The sequence below is a fragment of the Lissotriton vulgaris genome, chromosome 3_1 (assembly GCF_964263255.1).
Source record: "Lissotriton vulgaris chromosome 3_1, aLisVul1.2, whole genome shotgun sequence".
NCBI lineage: Eukaryota > Metazoa > Chordata > Amphibia > Caudata > Salamandridae > Lissotriton > Lissotriton vulgaris.
In genome coordinates this window covers 216,098,901-216,116,661 of record NC_141689.1, presented here as the reverse complement: position 1 = coordinate 216,116,661, position 17,761 = coordinate 216,098,901, and the positions used below count along the sequence as shown (strand labels likewise).

General features: G+C 48.6%; 1 protein-coding gene across 2 annotated transcripts in view; it reads right to left on the bottom strand.

The window, feature by feature from the left end:
- Window positions 1-17,761, bottom strand: part of PIK3C3 (phosphatidylinositol 3-kinase catalytic subunit type 3) — a 682,135-nt gene that overhangs the window by 550,083 nt on the left and 114,291 nt on the right. For both annotated transcript variants that reach the window (XM_086960327.1, XM_086960326.1), the window contains exon 4: window positions 17,091-17,220. In XM_086960327.1, coding sequence (XP_086816453.1) covers window positions 17,091-17,220 — 130 coding nt within the window. The remainder of the gene's footprint in view (window positions 1-17,090; window positions 17,221-17,761) is intronic.

Below are 17,761 nucleotides of genomic sequence, written 5' to 3'. Positions count from 1 at the left end.
TGGCAGGACATGGAAGCGAAAGAAGATCCCCCGTGGGACATAATCTCAAAGATTTATTCTCTTAAAAAATAGTATATGAATCTAAAATAGATGCAATAATGGAAGTAAATAGGTGACTTTCGTATAAATGTGGTTCTCCAGCATCTTTCATAGTCACCCAACATACCTCAAGGTGGGGGTGGTGTCAACTGTGTTGAGTCCAGATAAAATAGAGGTTTTGGGTGGAGTTAAGAATGTGCCTAGATGAAACAAACTCTACTAACAATATATAAAACCCCAAGGGTAGGGCTTCGCCAATGACGTCATTTTCTATGTACGTTGCCAGAGGATAACTCAGCACAAAGTGAGGGATGGAAACAGCATGTGACTTTGCAATCAGAAATGCTGGAGAACTCGATTTAGGAATAGATCACTTATTTATAAACAATCACCTACTGTACTCCTTTAATCCCACATAAAGTCACCCCTCCCCAGATTCTCAATTAGCCACGGTGTCGGTGTTCCATAAAGAGGGTGACGCTGAAGATTGTACGCCAGAAAAGACAGGACAGCAATACAGTATACAGTTGAGGCCAAAAAGACTGGAAACAACACACTGGTGCTAGAAAAGATATAAACAAGCATACTCTGTGATCGGTCATTAACATAGCTTTACAACACATAACATAACACCCGTAGGATCTGTCCTGTCCGCTTGTACCTCGCAGTCATATACACCTGATGTGTGTGAAATCATACATAGAGTCCGGGGTCTGTGTCACTGTTAAATGGAAGGATCACTGGCCTTGTCTTTTTACCTTTACAGCGCCGGTACACCATGTTTGGGTACTTACCAACATTTACCATTCATTCATTCATTCATTCAGTCATATATATATCGATCTAGATTAACCTCTTTCTAAAGGCCCCTCTTTTCTCCAACACGGTGCCATAGCTGGAAGTCATAGCTGTCTTTATTTGTACTCAACGGACGTAGGACGTAGGATGAGGAATGAGGCATGACCATCAAAGCGTATGGCAGAGAACTAAGCAATTCACCTGGGCTGCAGAGCAAAATAAAACATGACCATTACCATTCTATTGTCAAATACACATATACATCACAAAAAGCCATAACATTCGTGTTATTAACATACATTATTTCACCGTGCTTAGAAGCAGCAATGGTGCTATATGAAGTGCTATATAAAAATAAGCTACTATAATTATGAATAAACGGCTGCATGTTTGTATTGTTACGGAAACAGAAGCCTCCGTTAAATAAGTTATTTCAAATGCTTGTCATTCTTCGGAAATTCACATCTCACAAATGGATAAACTCCTCGATAAAGGAAGATCTAAATGTTTAATGCATGTGTCTTTTAAGCCGTGCTGTCCAAGTGCTCATAACACGCTTTCCCTCAAATCTCAAGGTGAACCTGACGAATAAAAACACCGAGTTCGAACCCATACTTTACTGCGGCCGTATATCCACTGACAAAGGCGGGACAGATTTATGGCTTATTCCGACAAGTAACTGACAAGTCACACAATGCGCGAGGAGCTATAAATAAAGCCATTAGGGGGAAGGCTTGTATAAAACAAACGGAAGCCGGGCCAGAGCTGGTGTCAGGAAGTGAAGCCGTCCAGAAATGTGGCCTTCTGAAAAGAACCCGTTATTTATTGGAGACTGTCGGTTTAAGAAACCCAAACCCGTGAGAAATACCGACAGCACATCTTTTATTATCGCGCTTAAAATAAGAAGCAGGAGAGTGAGCAAATAACTCGCTCCATATTGAATCAATAAATTAGCGCCCTTATGCCTCAAAAATCAAATTTTGCCTTAAGAAACTGAAAACTTGCATGACACTGCCTCGCAAATCGAAATGGTTACCGATAGAGAGGCGCGGAGACTCCCCAGCACCACTAGTGAAAATGTGATTTTAGGACTTTCATGTTTGTAGTTGACTTTGAGCTCTGGTGCCGGCACTGGACGGGGTGTAGCGTTGGTTTTTGGTGTTGAGTTTTTCAAGGCCGTTCCCTGTAGAAACAGGTTTATGAATCGAAGAGCCTTGCAGATGCTCCAAGAATGTACAGGGCTCTGTGGGCCTGCAGCGTCAGTGAGGTGAGTGACAGGTCTGTGAAAGGGGCAGTGTTGCTGCTAGGATGTGGGCCAGTTTGAGACACGAGACTCAGGGTTTTTGAAGTCGGAGTAGTCGATCCAGGAGTTGAAGCGGGTTCCTAATACCTCAGAATGGTTCTAAAAAGGCTGCAGAAAAGCCCTGGATTCTTGGGGGAATGCTCTGACCACAGGGCTTTTCTGAATTATAGCAGATTCCTCACCTTAGAATATTCCGCAGGTGCAAAACCGAATCCAGAAAGTTTTTCAGCAGAGGGTCAGATCCCTCAGGTGGTCCCAATGTGTCCTACGTTTTCCAGACCAACGGCAACACCGTAGTAGATTGAGGCCATTCAAAAAGCCCATCCAGCAGATTTCTGGTGTATTTCTTCCTCCCTCGGGCATGACTTTGGGCCCTAAGGAACCACGGGCCCTAGTCGACTTACTACCAGCAGATCCTTAATCAGAGCCGTCTGATCTCTTAAGACTTACCTCATGCCTTGTACCGGCTACAGTGAAAGCTTCCACTTCAGCTCAAAGAATTGCATTGGGCCTTTGCCGGTCGACGTCAGTATCGACACCTTTGGACCAACCTCATGCTAAAGGATTACAAAAGCTTGGCCAAAGCCATGTTCATGTCTGCCAGAGAATAGGCGGGTGGCCAGGTATCACAAACATGTTGCTGGCGATACTAATCCCTTTACTAAACCTCCTACTCTAGACAGCCCTGTGATTCAGCCTTCAACAGGTAATGTGAAATCCAAGTCATTCCTGACAACTCCTCTGGATAGGGAGAGCAAGAGAATTGAGGATTTCTTTTAAGGGCTTGCCTTTCGCCGTTCTGTAGAAAATTAGAAATATTGATGTACATAAGCAACGTTCATTTCCCTTTTCCCACTCCTCTCCCTGCATGCACCATGAATACCGTAAAGCATTGACTGCATCACTCTGCCAGCAAAGGCCTGTACCCATGCGTACATGACAGCCATTCTAAGCACCCTGGCCCTTTTTCCTGCTCATTACAATCACCGGCTTCCCTTCTGCGCGTATCTGAACCCCCCCCTCCCTCTCTCACATGCATGGATTAATGAAACCCTCTCCCTCTGTGCGACCCTGCCCTGAAAGGCAGCACTTCTGCTTGACCCACGCAAACCCCCCATTCACTCTTGAAGAGGTCACCTTCGCCCCAGCTGACATAGCCCTCCCCAGCTGCACCTGACTACCACCGCTCTCTCATGCATGAGTCATAAGATCTCTCTCTCTCTCTCTCTCTCTGTGCGACTCTGTCCCTGTGCACACCCTGGCTCCCCCTTCCCCTTCTCCCTCACACGGGCAAGTCATAAACCTCCTTCTGCAAGATCCTGTCCTTGGTAGTCACGGCCGCGCCTGACCAACACCTCCTTCCCTTCCATGAATGCCCCTCTGTTGACAAGCCCTCCCTCCGCACTCGATTGTCCACGCGGCATGAATACCACTCCTTTGATGACCCCTTCCCCCGAGTCCGACTGACCACACATGTCCGAGGCCATCGCCTAAGCCAGGAGATACCATTTACTGCCCTTTTTGTATGAAGTCACTCCTCTTCAAAGGACCCACTATTGATCCTGGCCACCCCACCTCCTGGGCTATGATCAGGCGCACACATTCTAAACAGTTGACGGAACACTCAGCTGCATGATTGCCCTCCCCTCTTATCAGCAAGTCAAGGGTCCCTATTGTGAACACATGTGGGGTAGGATTGACACGAGGATTATGGGGATGTCTTTTCTTTGTTTCACAATGCTGTGATTGTAATGCCAAGTGTTTTGTAAGGTATAAAAGACGGAGTCTCAGCTCACTTGTTAGAGCACCTCCCGATGACACCTTGTTTCGTGTCTGAAATGACAGGCTCTCCTCATGAGAAATAAACTCTGTTCTTGTGATTCCTGCTCCCAGCGCCCGTCTCTTTATTTTGGTAACTATTCAGAATGGGAACTAATAGGCGACTTGCGCCAGCCATCCGGGCATCGATACTAGTATGGAAACGCACATGTCTCTCTCTTTTTCTACAATTGGCGTCCCAACGCGGGGTCCATCAGTGACATAAGGTCCAATGAGAGAGATCCAGACGATGAGGTGAACATCTAAATGATCGGAGTATACCTGCCTTGAGAAGGCCCTCGTCCGGCTGCCGATTGAATGAACTTCACCAATTCCGAACGGACCTCTCTCGAGTGACCCACTGTCCTGACTGGAATCCCACAGGATTGCCGCGGTAAAATCATGGAGTAAGAGAACGATCGGGCGCTGGAAGGAGGAAGGCGAAGAACTGCCCACACGGTCCGGTCCGGGTAAGGTCGCGTAAATGCGACAAATTGTGAATTAATTGTTTGGTTTGGATAATACTAGTATTACTCTTTTGATTGGTACCTCTGGAGATTCACCGTCTGCAAACGGAGAAACAACAGGCTCTCCCTTTGCAAGCAGTGAAGGATAGGTAACGCAGACTTTTGTCCCCATTGTAATCCGTCTTGCCTATCTTCCTCCCCCACTGTTTCCCGAACTGCCGTTCGTGGATTATTGTCTGGAGATTCTTTGTCTGCAAACAGGGAAGAACAAGGTCTCTCTTTGCAGGTAGAGAAAGAGTGGGTAACGCAAACTTTTTGTACCCACTTATTCTCCCCACTGATTGTTTGATTGACCGTACATTAAGTGTTCGGTATTGGTTCTTTTGAGGTATTCACCGCCTGCAAACAACGGAGAATAGAAATATTCTGTCTAGTCTTTGCCCGCCGTGATAAGATAGGTAGTGCAGACTTTTGTCCCCGTTGTAATCCGTCATGCCTATCTTCTCCCCACTGGTTGGTAGCCTGTTTTAGCCCGGACCGCTTATTAGAGTTGAACCATCCAGCTCCACTGGAGGGCACACCTAATAAGGACCTGTTCATTAAGTGTGGACTAGTCGCTATAGCTTATAATAGGCTATGGCATAAAAATACAAGAAAAGGAGTTGAGGGAAATCAGTAGGCCACTGAGGAGTTATCAACTTCGCTAAAAATAAAAAAAAATAAAAAAAAAGAAAAAAAAACATTAGAAATAACCCGTAATAAGAAACATAAAAATGGCGAGGGAAGACAAGCTTGACACCAAGGCAAGCCACGAGGTAACTAGGTTCCGTTACCTATTCCTGCCCTAAACATGTCTGCCTCATTGCCCACCACGCCCAAATAACGGTCACATGAAATAGATACAAATCAACAGGTACCTACCCCCATTCCGGAAACTCCCGAAGTGCCACAGGTCCGCGGTTACGCCCATCCGGTAGGCGAGGTCTCGAGGCATGCGGGACTCGCCTGGCCGCAGTCGGAAGGGGAGGCTGTGGGGCGGACGGCCCAGAAAACCGTGATGGCCTCTCCTTCTCTCCTCTTCTGCTGCCCTGCAGGCCACGGGGGGGGGGCTGTCTTGCCTCAGCCACCGACCCCCCCCCCATCTTCAATAGCCGGCACGGCCAATATCGAAACAGCGGAGCCGAGGATCGGCGAGGGGTCGCTGGAAGGGGGAGGTGGCGCGAACGAGCCTCCCCCACCTCCCTCCAGGTGGAGGCTTCCAGCGACACCCCAACGCTCTTACTTAAAGAGGGTCCACATCGAAAAGCGGTCTTTCTGCCCGGGGCGGGCACACGCCCCATGCCATCTCTCCTCAACCTTGAAGATTCTATGAGAGCCGGGGGGCCCCCGACCCCTCTGCATGGGTGCCCCCATCCCCCTCACTGGGACCCGCGACATCGACACACTCCTGCCGGCGCCAGCCTCAGTTTGGAAATGGCTAAAACATAGCCAAGGTACAGACTTGTTCAGTTCCGGTGGAACACCAGAATGACCCGGTAGGAAAATTGTTGTTGCCCTCCCCACTCTTTGACTGATGGTCCATTTGTTAGACTGTTACCACATTGCGAAAAACTTTTTGAACTGCCAACGGAAGGTTCTGGTCCGACCATGAGTCATTGGAGACATTCTGACTATACCGGAACCTGCCTGACCTCGCCCAAAATGGCGCCGATACACGAAACGAAAACTTTCGAACTCCCTGTTCACCTGGATTGCTCGAATAGTGATGCTCTGAGATATGTATGCATTTTTGGACAATGAAAGTCGATAAGATGGATAGTGATTATGTGCTTAGAGAAGAAAGCAATACAGATATTGATCATGTGTTTTGACAATGAACTGATTTAGGGTGGGTACTTATTATGAATGGGGACAATGAATTGGTGTAATTTAGACAGTGAACGAGCACATGGATAATGAATTAATTTAATATGACTGAATCCTTGACATGCATCATGCTTGCTCTGTAGTAAAGTTTTATACGATTTTATTGCACTGCCGCACTTTATGCAATGAACTGCCACCAACTTCGTTCTTCTTATGTACAGTTCCAATCTGCTCCGTGGCCGGTCCACTGGGTTATAGGCCTGTATTTACACACCAGCACTTTTTATTAAAGGTATTTTTGAAAACGAAAGCATAGTTGTAGCGGTTGCATTAATGAGTTTTGAGTGTATTACTACTGTGAGCAACGAGAAAGTATGATGAAGGCTGAAGGTTAAAAAGGACCCGATATTTAGAAGCTACATTAGGTGTCACAGGCAGCCGGAAAAGTGTTTTAGAAGCCTTAAAGCGACACCACAGAAATGCCACCCGACCGCCACCCTTGCACCCAACCAAAAGGGGTTACGACCAAGCAACTCATGTAGATACGCAGATCGTCAGTGATTATCTATCTGACATTTCTGGTCCCTCTAGGCTTAAACGCTGAGATGGCAAAGAAATGCACTACGTGGAGATAGGTCGAGTATGTGGTAGGTAAAAACATTTCCGGATTACTGCATGCTGATGTGGTTTGAATGCTGCCCCCCACCCCCTTATTTCTCCTCCCTTCTGCAGGTCACGTCGGAACCTCGGCTGAAGTATGGGAGGACGATGACCGAACCACCGACGAGAAAGGGAAGAAGGGAATATGAGCATGGTCCTTATGACAATAAGTTTTTAAAAGGACGTAGACTTGACATGACTGTACCTCCTTAGAACATAGCGACTGGGAGGATGGACTGACATAGAGACCTGACGGGTACTGTATGACGAAAAATTGGCTCGAAATAACACGTTAGAGAATGTAACTAGACGTTTGACTAGGTAGGGAAAGGACAAAAGAAAAGTGCACGGGTGAGGGTTACCAAGACTGCACCCATCTGGGAAGTTAGAAATGTTGCTGATGTTCAAAATGTACTGCCCCCCTTCTCACACTCTTATAGATCTAGCCAAGCTGTCCGGCTGTTCTCCCGATCAATACTTGCCGTTGCCTCAGCCGGAAGAACTTCCGACAAAAGGAAGAAACTGGAGAATGGTTTAAAATCCACCCATGGGTAAATAGCGCGACCAGGTTCATTTCTGATCGACTAACCAAGGTGTAAGTATTGGCAATTGAGAACGCTCGAAAAGATAACAGGCGAGAGGGAAAAGGGAGGGAAAGGTAGAAAGAGCTAAGCACGTAGGTAAATAGGATAGTAAAAAGATAAATAGGATATAAAAAAAAAAAAAAAAAATATATAGATCTTGTTGGCCAACTATTGCTTTCTGTTTTTGTTGTGAATGTCTTATATATGTAATACATGTACTGTCTTCCTTCGTCTGAGTTTGTGTGTGTGTGTACCGTAGGGGTTTGTGTTCTTTCTTTGTTTACGTCTCTCCGTTACCTGACCCCCTACTGTTCTGTGTTATGAACGCACTAAATGACCTATTTTTGTACACGTCTCTCTCTCTCTCTCTCTCTCTCTCTCTCTGTCTCTCTCTCTCTCTTTCTCTACATGTCATGCGTGTACCAAATGGCTCGTTTAGATTGCGGACGACTCTCACTCTATGAGAGTCTCCTTATTTCATCTTCCTTTTTATGGTAAAATCGTGCCTCGCAGGCACCAGTCTGAGTGGGTAATTATTGAACGCGAAGGCGTTCAGCGAAATTGACCGAAAACTAAAAATGATTGTATATCGCCATATTACTACCTCTCCTTTCTGCAAAATGAATGAACTCGAATTGGCTGAGAAAGAAAGGACAGGTAAGACGACTAAGGTCCCCCAATCTGGCCTTTATAGGGGAACTGTATGTCAATGGCACCTTATTTTTCTGTTCATCAGAGACGAACGCCAATGTTCAGCTTGACCCCCAACGCCCAGATCACCCCCCCCCCTTCTTTTTGCACCCAAACCCCCCATTCGCCCGAAGCATCCCCGCCCCATTTGATAGACCCCAGCTGCTGTCCCGGGTATAAACATGATGACCATGAGCGACTGTCGTCCCTCAAGAAAAACCTGTTTTACCTGACTCTCGATGATAGCGCCCCCGCCCTGTTTGGAAGGGTTAGCCAGCCTTGAAGGGAAATGTTAGACTGATAAAGGCTTGGGTTTGAAAGGCAAGTCTACACTGAAAGTTCCAAAATGTTGAAATTGGTGAAATGCGCAGTTGATAGGAATATTATTTCTATAAATTTATGTCATGAATAGACGACGAATACCCTTGGCATGAACACAGTAGGAATGTTGACATATGCACTGCTTGGTAATAGACCTCTGACTGTGGTCGATGAGCGTATCTCCCAAGTGCGCAGGAATGAGGGAGGAATTCACCTGCATAAATGACTTCTTCTGTCAGTTCTCTAAAACTTGTTTTGTACCTATTCAAAGATTTGCGATCACCGGAGGAGAAGGGTCGGACGTGCCTGGCTGCAGATCTTGAGATACATGCGACCTCGACCAAAGGTGGAGCTGCAGAAGGACAAGATACGGGACGAGACAGCAATTTCAAACGTGGAAAATGAAAAATGACGGGCTGCCCTGAAGCCCTCCGTCTGCTAAACCCACGTGTGCCTGGAGTCTCCGTCCCCCTTCTTTGGGCCCGATTGATGGGCCTGCTTGCTTGTTATCCTTTGCTCCCCTGGTCCCTTTTGTGTATCCCAGGAACTCCGACCCAACTCCACTCTCTCTCCTATCGACTATTTGAACGACACACACCCTCTTTTCCCCGTGACTTGTTGCCAAAAGGAAGAACTGCATTCAAATGGGAATAGGGTGTTGCCACAGAAATATAGGTGCCGAGCATAAGGCGCCGCCAAACGGATTGTTTAGGAAACAGGACTGTGGTCTAACAGCAGAGGACTGACCGCACCCTGCGGCTTGTAAGGATAAATCCGAGCTGGACCCATAGCTCCACCGCCGGTGCTCAACAGCGCCAACAAAAGGACACGGACTAGAGCCTACCAGTGATGGCTCACTACTAAAAAGACACTGTGACGAAGAGATCTTGTGTATTGAACTGAATTCCGCCCTCAACTACTTGGTCAAAATGCTCATTGGCCACATTTTTTTAGTCAGAAACATTTATGCTATGTAATGCTTTGAAATAACAGGAACTCGACAAATGCAATCTCCTATGTGCTGCATTCTGCCAAACACATCAACTGTCCATGATTATATGCCATATGTTAGTATTGACAAATGCTAATTCTTTGACGGCACCTGTTTATATGTACCTTCATCGATTACGAAAATGAACATTGCTATGTAAAAAGGGGCGACTGTAGAAAATTAGAAATATTGATGTACATAAGCAACGTTCATTTCCCTTTTCCCACTCCTCTCCCTGCATGCACCATGAATACCGTAAAGCATTGACTGCATCACTCTGCCAGCAAAGGCATGTACCCATGCGTACATGACAGCCATTCTAAGCACCCTGGCCCTTTTTCCTGCTCATTACAATCACCGGCTTCCCTTCTGCGCGTATCTGAACCCCCCCCCCTCCCTCTCTCACATGCATGGATTAATGAAACCCTCTCCCTCTGTGCGACCCTGCCCTGAAAGGCAGCCCTTCTGCTTGACCCACGCAAACCCCCCATTCACTCTTGAAGAGGTCACCTTCGCCCCAGCTGACATAGCCCTCCCCAGCTGCACCTGACTACCACCGCTCTCTCATGCATGAGTCATAAGATCTCTCTCTCTCTCTCTCTGTGTGCGACTCTGTCCCTGTGCACACCCTGGCTCCCCCTTCCCCTTCTCCCTCACACGGGCAAGTCATAAACCTCCTTCTGCAAGATCCTGTCCTTGGTAGTCACGGCCGCGCCTGACCAACACCTCCTTTCCTTCCATGAATGCCCCTCTGTTGACAAGCCCTCCCTCCGCACTCGATTGTCCACGCGGCATGAATACCACTCCTTTGATGACCCCTTCCCCCGAGTCCGACTGACCACACATGTCCGAGGCCATCGCCTAAGCCAGGAGATACCATTTACTGCCCTTTTTGTATGAAGTCACTCCTCTTCAAAGGACCCACTATTGATCCTGGCCACCCCACCCCCTGGGCTATGATCAGGCGCACACATTCTAAACAGTTGACGGAACACTCAGCTGCATGATTGCCCTCCCCTCTTATCAGCAAGTCAAGGGTCCCTATTGTGAACACATGTGGGGTAGGATTGACACGAGGATTATGGGGATGTCTTTTCTTTGTTTCACAATGCTGTGATTGTAATGCCAAGTGTTTTGTAAGGTATAAAAGACGGAGTCTCAGCTCACTTGTTAGAGCACCTCCCGATGACACCTTGTTTCGTGTCTGAAATGACAGGCTCTCCTCATGAGAAATAAACTCTGTTCTTGTGATTCCTGCTCCCAGCGCCCGTCTCTTTATTTTGGTAACTATTCAGAATGGGAACTAATAGGCGACTTGCGCCAGCCATCCGGGCATCGATACTAGTATGGAAACGCACATGTCTCTCTCTTTTTCTACAGTTCAGCAGTTCGGCTGTGCTGCGACCTCCATTAAGTAGTCCCTGGGAGGTGCATGGGGGTGGCAGGAAAGTCAGAGGGGCAAACAGGTGGGAAACGAGCAAGTGCAGAGGCGAACCTGCTACTTGATGGCGCGGTACAGGAAAGGAAAAAGTAACACATGTGAACAAATAATGCTGAACTCAACCAGTTTCGACTTCCAGATAATGGAAAGTAAATTACAGGCGGCAGAATCCCAGACATACAGGTAGCACAATAACAAATTGCAGGCAGCAGAATAACAGGATCACAGTCAGCAATAACAAATTACAGGCAGGAGAATAAACAGCAAAACGAACTGAAATGCAGAAGAACACACAACCAAACAGGAGGAGGCATCGCCATCGTCCATAAGAACACCATCAGAATCACGACCAGCTTCGACGATAACCTCGCTACCGCCGAACACCTTCACTTCCAGATCCACACCGACCCCAGGACCACACTTAGAGGCACCCTCATCTACAGAACACCAGGAACCCGTAAACAATTCAACGAAGACATCACTGACTTCATCAGCCCACATGCCCTCCCCTCCGAGAACTACATTCTACTGGGAGACTTCAACTTTCATCTAGAAAAGAAAAATGACAGCAACACCACCACCCTTCTGGACAACCTAGCTAATCTTGGACTCAAACAACTCGTTAACACCCCCACCCATGTAGCCGAACATACGCTCGACTCCATATTCACCTCCTGCAAACACATCTCCTTCGATCACACCACAGCTCTCCATTGGACGGACCACAGCTGTGTTCACTTCAGCTACAAAACTACCACGATCCAAAAACCCCCACAACCCATTCCCGAAGAAACTGGAACAAAATCACCACCGACCATCTCATCACATCGCTCAACCAAAACCCCCCCACCCTCTCATCGGACCCAAACGAAGCTGCCACCAAACTCAAACAATGGATCACTCACAGCGCTGACGAATTAGCACCTCCGAAAAACCACCAAACCAAACAGGGTAGTAAAAAGGCCCCTTGGTTCAACGACGACCTTAAAAAATCCAAGAAACTTTGCCGTACTCTCGAGAAAACATGGAGAAAAAACCCAGCCACTGACAACCTGGCCTCCTTCAAAGCATCCACCCGCAAACACCACCAATTGATCCCATCCACCAAGAAAGCAGCATTAAAGGATCGACTCGACAACAACGCCCTTAATAGCAAGGAACTTTTCAACATCGTAAAAGAATTTACCAACCCCACCGCAGCCCCAAACGACATTACTCCCTCCCAAGACCTCTGCGATTCGTTATCCTCTTTCTTCTACAACAAAATCGCCGACATACATAACAGCTTTGAGAACATTTCCAAAGAACAGTCCACTCCACCCGCCTCCGAACCTAAATCGCCCTCTAGCAACCTGAGCACCTGGAACCCATTCACCACTGAGGACACCATCCGCCTAATGAACTCCATCCATTCAGGCTCGCCAACAGACCCCTGTCCTCACCACATCATCAACAAAGCAGATTCCATCATCGCACCCCATCTCCGTGATGTCATCAACTGCTCCTTCAACTCCGCTACCTTCCCAGATAGCTGGAAACACGCCGAACTCAGCGCTCTCCTGAAGAAAGCAACAGCAGACCCCTCGGAACTCAAGAACTACCGCCCCATTTCCCTCCTCCCATTCCTTGCCAAAGTCATTGAGAAAGCCGTCAATAGCCAGCTCGCCGCCTTCCTTGAATCCAACAACTGTCTCGACCCATCACAATCCGGCTTCCGAGCCAAACACAGCACCGAAACCGCCCTCATTGCAGCGACAGACAACATCCGATCGCTACTGGACAACGGAGAAACGGTTGCACTCATCCTACTAGACCTATCCGCCGCCTTCGACACAGTCTGTCATAGCACCCTCATACAACGCCTCAACGACGTCCGAATACAAGGAAAAGCCTTGGACTGGATCATCTCGTTCCTCGCCGGGAGAACCCAGAGAGCCCGACTCCCCCCATTCAAATTAGAGACCACCGAAGTCATCTGCGGCGTACCACAAGGATCGTCACTCAGTCCCACCCTCTTCAACGTTTACATGAGTCCTCTCGCATCCATCGCGCGACAACACAGCCTCAACATCATCTCCTACGCTGACGACACCGAGCTGATCCTCTCCCTCACCAAAGACCCCAACACCGCCAAAACCAATCTTCATGAAGGCATGAAAGAAGTAGCCGAATGGATGAAAAACAGCCGCCTAAAACTTAACTCAGACAAAACGGAAGTCCTCATCCTAGGGTCATCCCCCTCTGCCTGGGACGACTGATGGTGGCCATCGGCCCTGGGCACAGCACCCATACCCACAGACCACGCACGTAACCTAGGCTTCATCCTAGACTCCTCCCTCTCGATGACCAGACAAGTCAACGCCGTCTCATCCTCCTGCTTCAACGTACTTCGTATGCTCAAGAAAATCCTCCGTTGGATCCCCACCGAAACAAGAAAGAAGGTCACCCACGCACTGGTCACCAGCCGTCTGGACTATGGAAACACCCTCTAGGCCGGAACCACAGCCAAATTAGACAAAAAACTCCAACGCATACAAAATGCATCAGCCAGACTCATACTAGACATCTCTCACCAAGCTCACATTACCGGCCACCTGAAAGACCTCCACTGGCTTCCCGTCAACAAGAGAATAACGTTCCGTCTCCTCACCCACGCACACAAAGCCCTCTACAAAATAGGACCCGAATGCCTCAACACGCGACTGTCCTTCTACACACCCACCCGCCAACTTAGATCCTCCAATCAAGCTCTCGCCGCAGTTCCGCGCATCCACAAATCCACCATGGGAGGAAGATCCTTCTCCTACCTGGCGGCTAAGACCTGGAATTCTCTCCCCACTCACCTCCGCCTCACACAGAACCACATTTCATTCAGAAAGGAACTTAAAACCTGGCTATTCGACAAATAATACACCCCCTTCCTCAAGCGCCTTGAGACCCTCTGGGTGAGTAGTGCGCTATACAAATTCCTGAACTTGAACTTGAACAGCAGAGCGCAAAAGACAGTATGGCAGAGTTAGAAAGACCTGCTGAGGCAGCAGGAGGGGAGACCTGCACCTGACCTTTAATACGTCACTGAGTACTTTTAGGTAACATGAATAAAGACTTATTTCTTACTTGAAAGAAATAAAATTGCCAGCTGAATCTTATTAAGTGTTCTACCCCTTATCTCTCTTGAAAAGCTTTCACTTTTCGCCCCCAGGATCCCTTGAAAGACAAAGCTTACAAAGGAGGCACATAGCAATTTAGTGAGCTCGAAGTTATATCTGGCTTCTTGATTCCAGAAACAATAGCAATGTTTGCCACAAGTGCTCCCTAGATATCACAGTATCTCCGAGGTCTGGAAACCATCATGACACCACCCATATGAGAGCTCCTCTACTGAACTTAATCCTCCCTCTGAGGCGTCTTCTACTGGATACAATGCCAGAGATAAAGCATTTATCAGCCACAATATCACGTATGAAGCCCCAAATAATTACAATAACCTCTCTACGTCCCACACTGTCTGCACAGAACAATACTAATACGAATACTAATAATACTAATATTAATAATACTGCTACACTGGACAGAACACTAAGATGCAGACGCCTCTAGTACTGGTCCAAAATACCAGGTGAGGTTATTCTTTCCTAGTCTAAAAAGCTGAACACAAATATCCCAGACCTACAAATTTCCATTATCGCTAACCGTCTCCCCAGCCCAGACAGCCTGGAACCATCCTACTGCAGTAAGCCAGGGCAGGAGTGGGAATTGGTGCATGCAGGTCTCCCCCATGCGGGATAGAAGGTTTTAAGATGGAGGGTGGTGTCTGAGTGGTGGGATGCAGGGTGGTGGGATGGAGGGTGGTGTCGTAGTGGTAGGATGGAGGGTTGTGTCGGAGTGGTGGGATGGGATGGAGGGTGGTGCCAGGATGGAGGGATGGAGGGTGGTGTCAGGGTGAGGGGAGCGGTATCAGAATTGTAGGATAGAGGGTGGTGTCGGAGTGGTGGGATGGAGGGTGGTGTCGGTGTGGTGGGATGCAGAGTGGTGTCAGTGTGGTGGGATGCAGGGACGTGTTGAGGTGGTGGGATGGAGGGTGGTGTCGAGGTGGTGGGATGGAGGTAGGTTTTGGGGTGGTGATGGGGTAGTGGGATAGAGGGTGGTGTCTGAGTGGTGGGATGCAGGGACGTGTTGAGGTGGTGGGATGGAGGGTGGTGTCCGGGTGGTCGGGTGGAGGGTGGTGTCCGGGTGGTGGGAAGAAGGGTGGTGTCCGGGTGGTGGGAAGGAGGGTGGTGTCCGGGTGGTGGGATGGAGGGTGGTGTTGGGGTGGTGGGATGGAGGGTGGTGTTGGGGTAGTCGGATGCAGGGTGGTGGGATGGAGGGTGGTGTCGGAGTGGTAGGATGGAGGGTTGTGTCGGAATGGTTGTATGGGATGGAAGGTGGTGCCAGGATGGTGGGATGGAGGGTGGTGTCAGGGTGGGGGGAGGGGTATCGGAATGATATGATAGATGGTGGTGTCTGAGTGGTGGGATGGAGGTTGGTGTCGGTGTGGTGGGATGCACTGTTGTGTCGAGGTGGTGGGATGCAAGGTGGTGTCTGGGTGGTCAGATTGAGGGTGGTGTCCGGGTGGTGGGAAGGAGGGTGGTGTCTGGGTGGTGGAATGGAGGGTGGTGTTGGGGTAGTGGGTTGGAGGGTGGTGTTGGGGTGGTGGGACGGATTATGGTGTCAGTGTGGGGGTGGAGGATGTTGTCAGGGTAGGGGGGATGGAGGGTGGTGTCGGAATGGTATGATGAAGGGTGGTGTTGAATTGGTAGGATATTGTGTGGTATCGAAGTGGTGGGATGGAGGGTGGTGTCGAGGTGGTGGGATGGAGGGAGGTTTTGGGGTGGTGATGGGGTAGTGGGATAGAGGGTGGTGCCCGGTAGTGGGATGGAGGGTGGTGTCAGGGTGGTGGGATGGAGGATGGTGTCCAGGTGGTGGGATGGAGGGCGGTGTCAGGCTGGTGGGATGAAGGGTGGTGGGATGGAGGGTGGTGTCAGGGTGGTGGGATGGAGGGGGGTGTCAGGGTAGTGGGATGGAGGGTGGTGTCAGGGTGGTGGGATGGAGGGGGGTGTCAGGGTAGTGGGATGGAGGTTGGTGTCAGGGTAGTGGGATGGAGGGCAGTACTCGTGCTCCACTCCCACAGTGGGTGAGAGCTCAAACCAACTGGGATCGCCAGAGTGCTGTTCATTACCTGGGATTGTGGGTCAGTTTCTTCAAAACCAGTCTAGACTGTCAACTGAAGATTGCTTTACTCCGAGGTCTGTGGTGGAGGAAAGTGGAGGGAAAACCTTACCGAATGTAGGCGAGCCTATTATGTAAGTACACCTTAAGGGATAGGAGGCTGGGCTAGTACAGTCCAGGACTGGGGGTAGAACTCTAGCCAGGTGCCTAGTACTCTGACATTCAGGGCCTTATTACGATGAGGCCGGAAAGATCATGGTTTCAATTCATACCGCTTAATTACAAATTTAGGCGGTTGGAATTGAAACTGGACAGTCATTCCGGCTGGATTCCAACGGGCTCAAGGACGCTGTCTGCCAGTCAGAGACCAGCCCGTAATCCCAATGGACGTCAATTTCGCCGTTGGGATTACGATGCTGGGTTTCGGACAGGCTTAAGGTGCCTGCCACGCGGTGCAGGGATTAACACAATCTCCCAATTCCCTATGGCAGCTCGTGCCATGGCCAGTTACGGCCGCAGCACAAACTCCCATAGAGAAATGGAAGTATGTGACCATATCATGTGCAGTCGCAGTGTAATTGTGGTGTTGGGGCCACCGACTGGAGGCTGGTTGGTCCCGAGACTGCGCTGGTGTCGATAGGAGACAACTCCGACAGACATTGTACACGAGCCATCACTGTGGCTATATTTAAACTCTTCATACATAATAAAGATAGTCAGATAAGCGAGAGGGAGAAAGGAGAACTCCAGACAGTGTACGTCTGATCTCATGTTTAATAATCCATCCATCGCATTCACTCAGTCATACCATGAGGCAGACACTTTGAGCTGACTACACAACCGACATCAGAAGAACCTATTCCATTAAAAGCATTATTTGAGGCTTAAAAGAGGATCCCTTTACCTTTGCAAGTCGACTCATTTGATCTTCTGAAAACGTGCTGCTGGTCCGACCGGGAGTTTTTGTGTACTCTGATCCATCTGCTTCGGTGCTTGGCCAGACTTTCAAGTCATGCATCCCCTGCCGGAACATGCTACAGAAAAGGTGAAAATAATATTATTCCACAGTGATTCACTACAGAAAGCAAGAGGGCTCATTTTGTCAAACGATTGTTATGGTATATCAAAGATGAGCAGCATGATCAGAAAGTGACCAGACCATGGTCTGACTCTGAACTGTTTCTATCGAGGATAAAAGCCAATTTTATTCAGCTATCTTCCTCTTGGAAAGGGCTGCATAGGGAGATCACACAGTGCAGTAAGGCATTAGCTGGGCATGGTATCTCCACAGACAGCCTTGCGGATTATCCTCCATGGATAAACCCACAACTCCAGCCAAATATCTCCAAGGAAAAGCTCTAGGAGGCCAAATACTTGTCAGTCGTTTGCTGTAGAAAAAATGCATAAGATTACATATTGGGTTATATTCTTATGATTTGTTCCATATTTTTCTGCCATATGTTTGGTCATGTACTTCGTCAAGCTGTTGAAAGGGGTGTCTGTGCATGGTACCATGATATCATGTTGACCGAAACTGCAGTAGCAAGGCATTTGAGTGTCTAATTTGGGTAACCA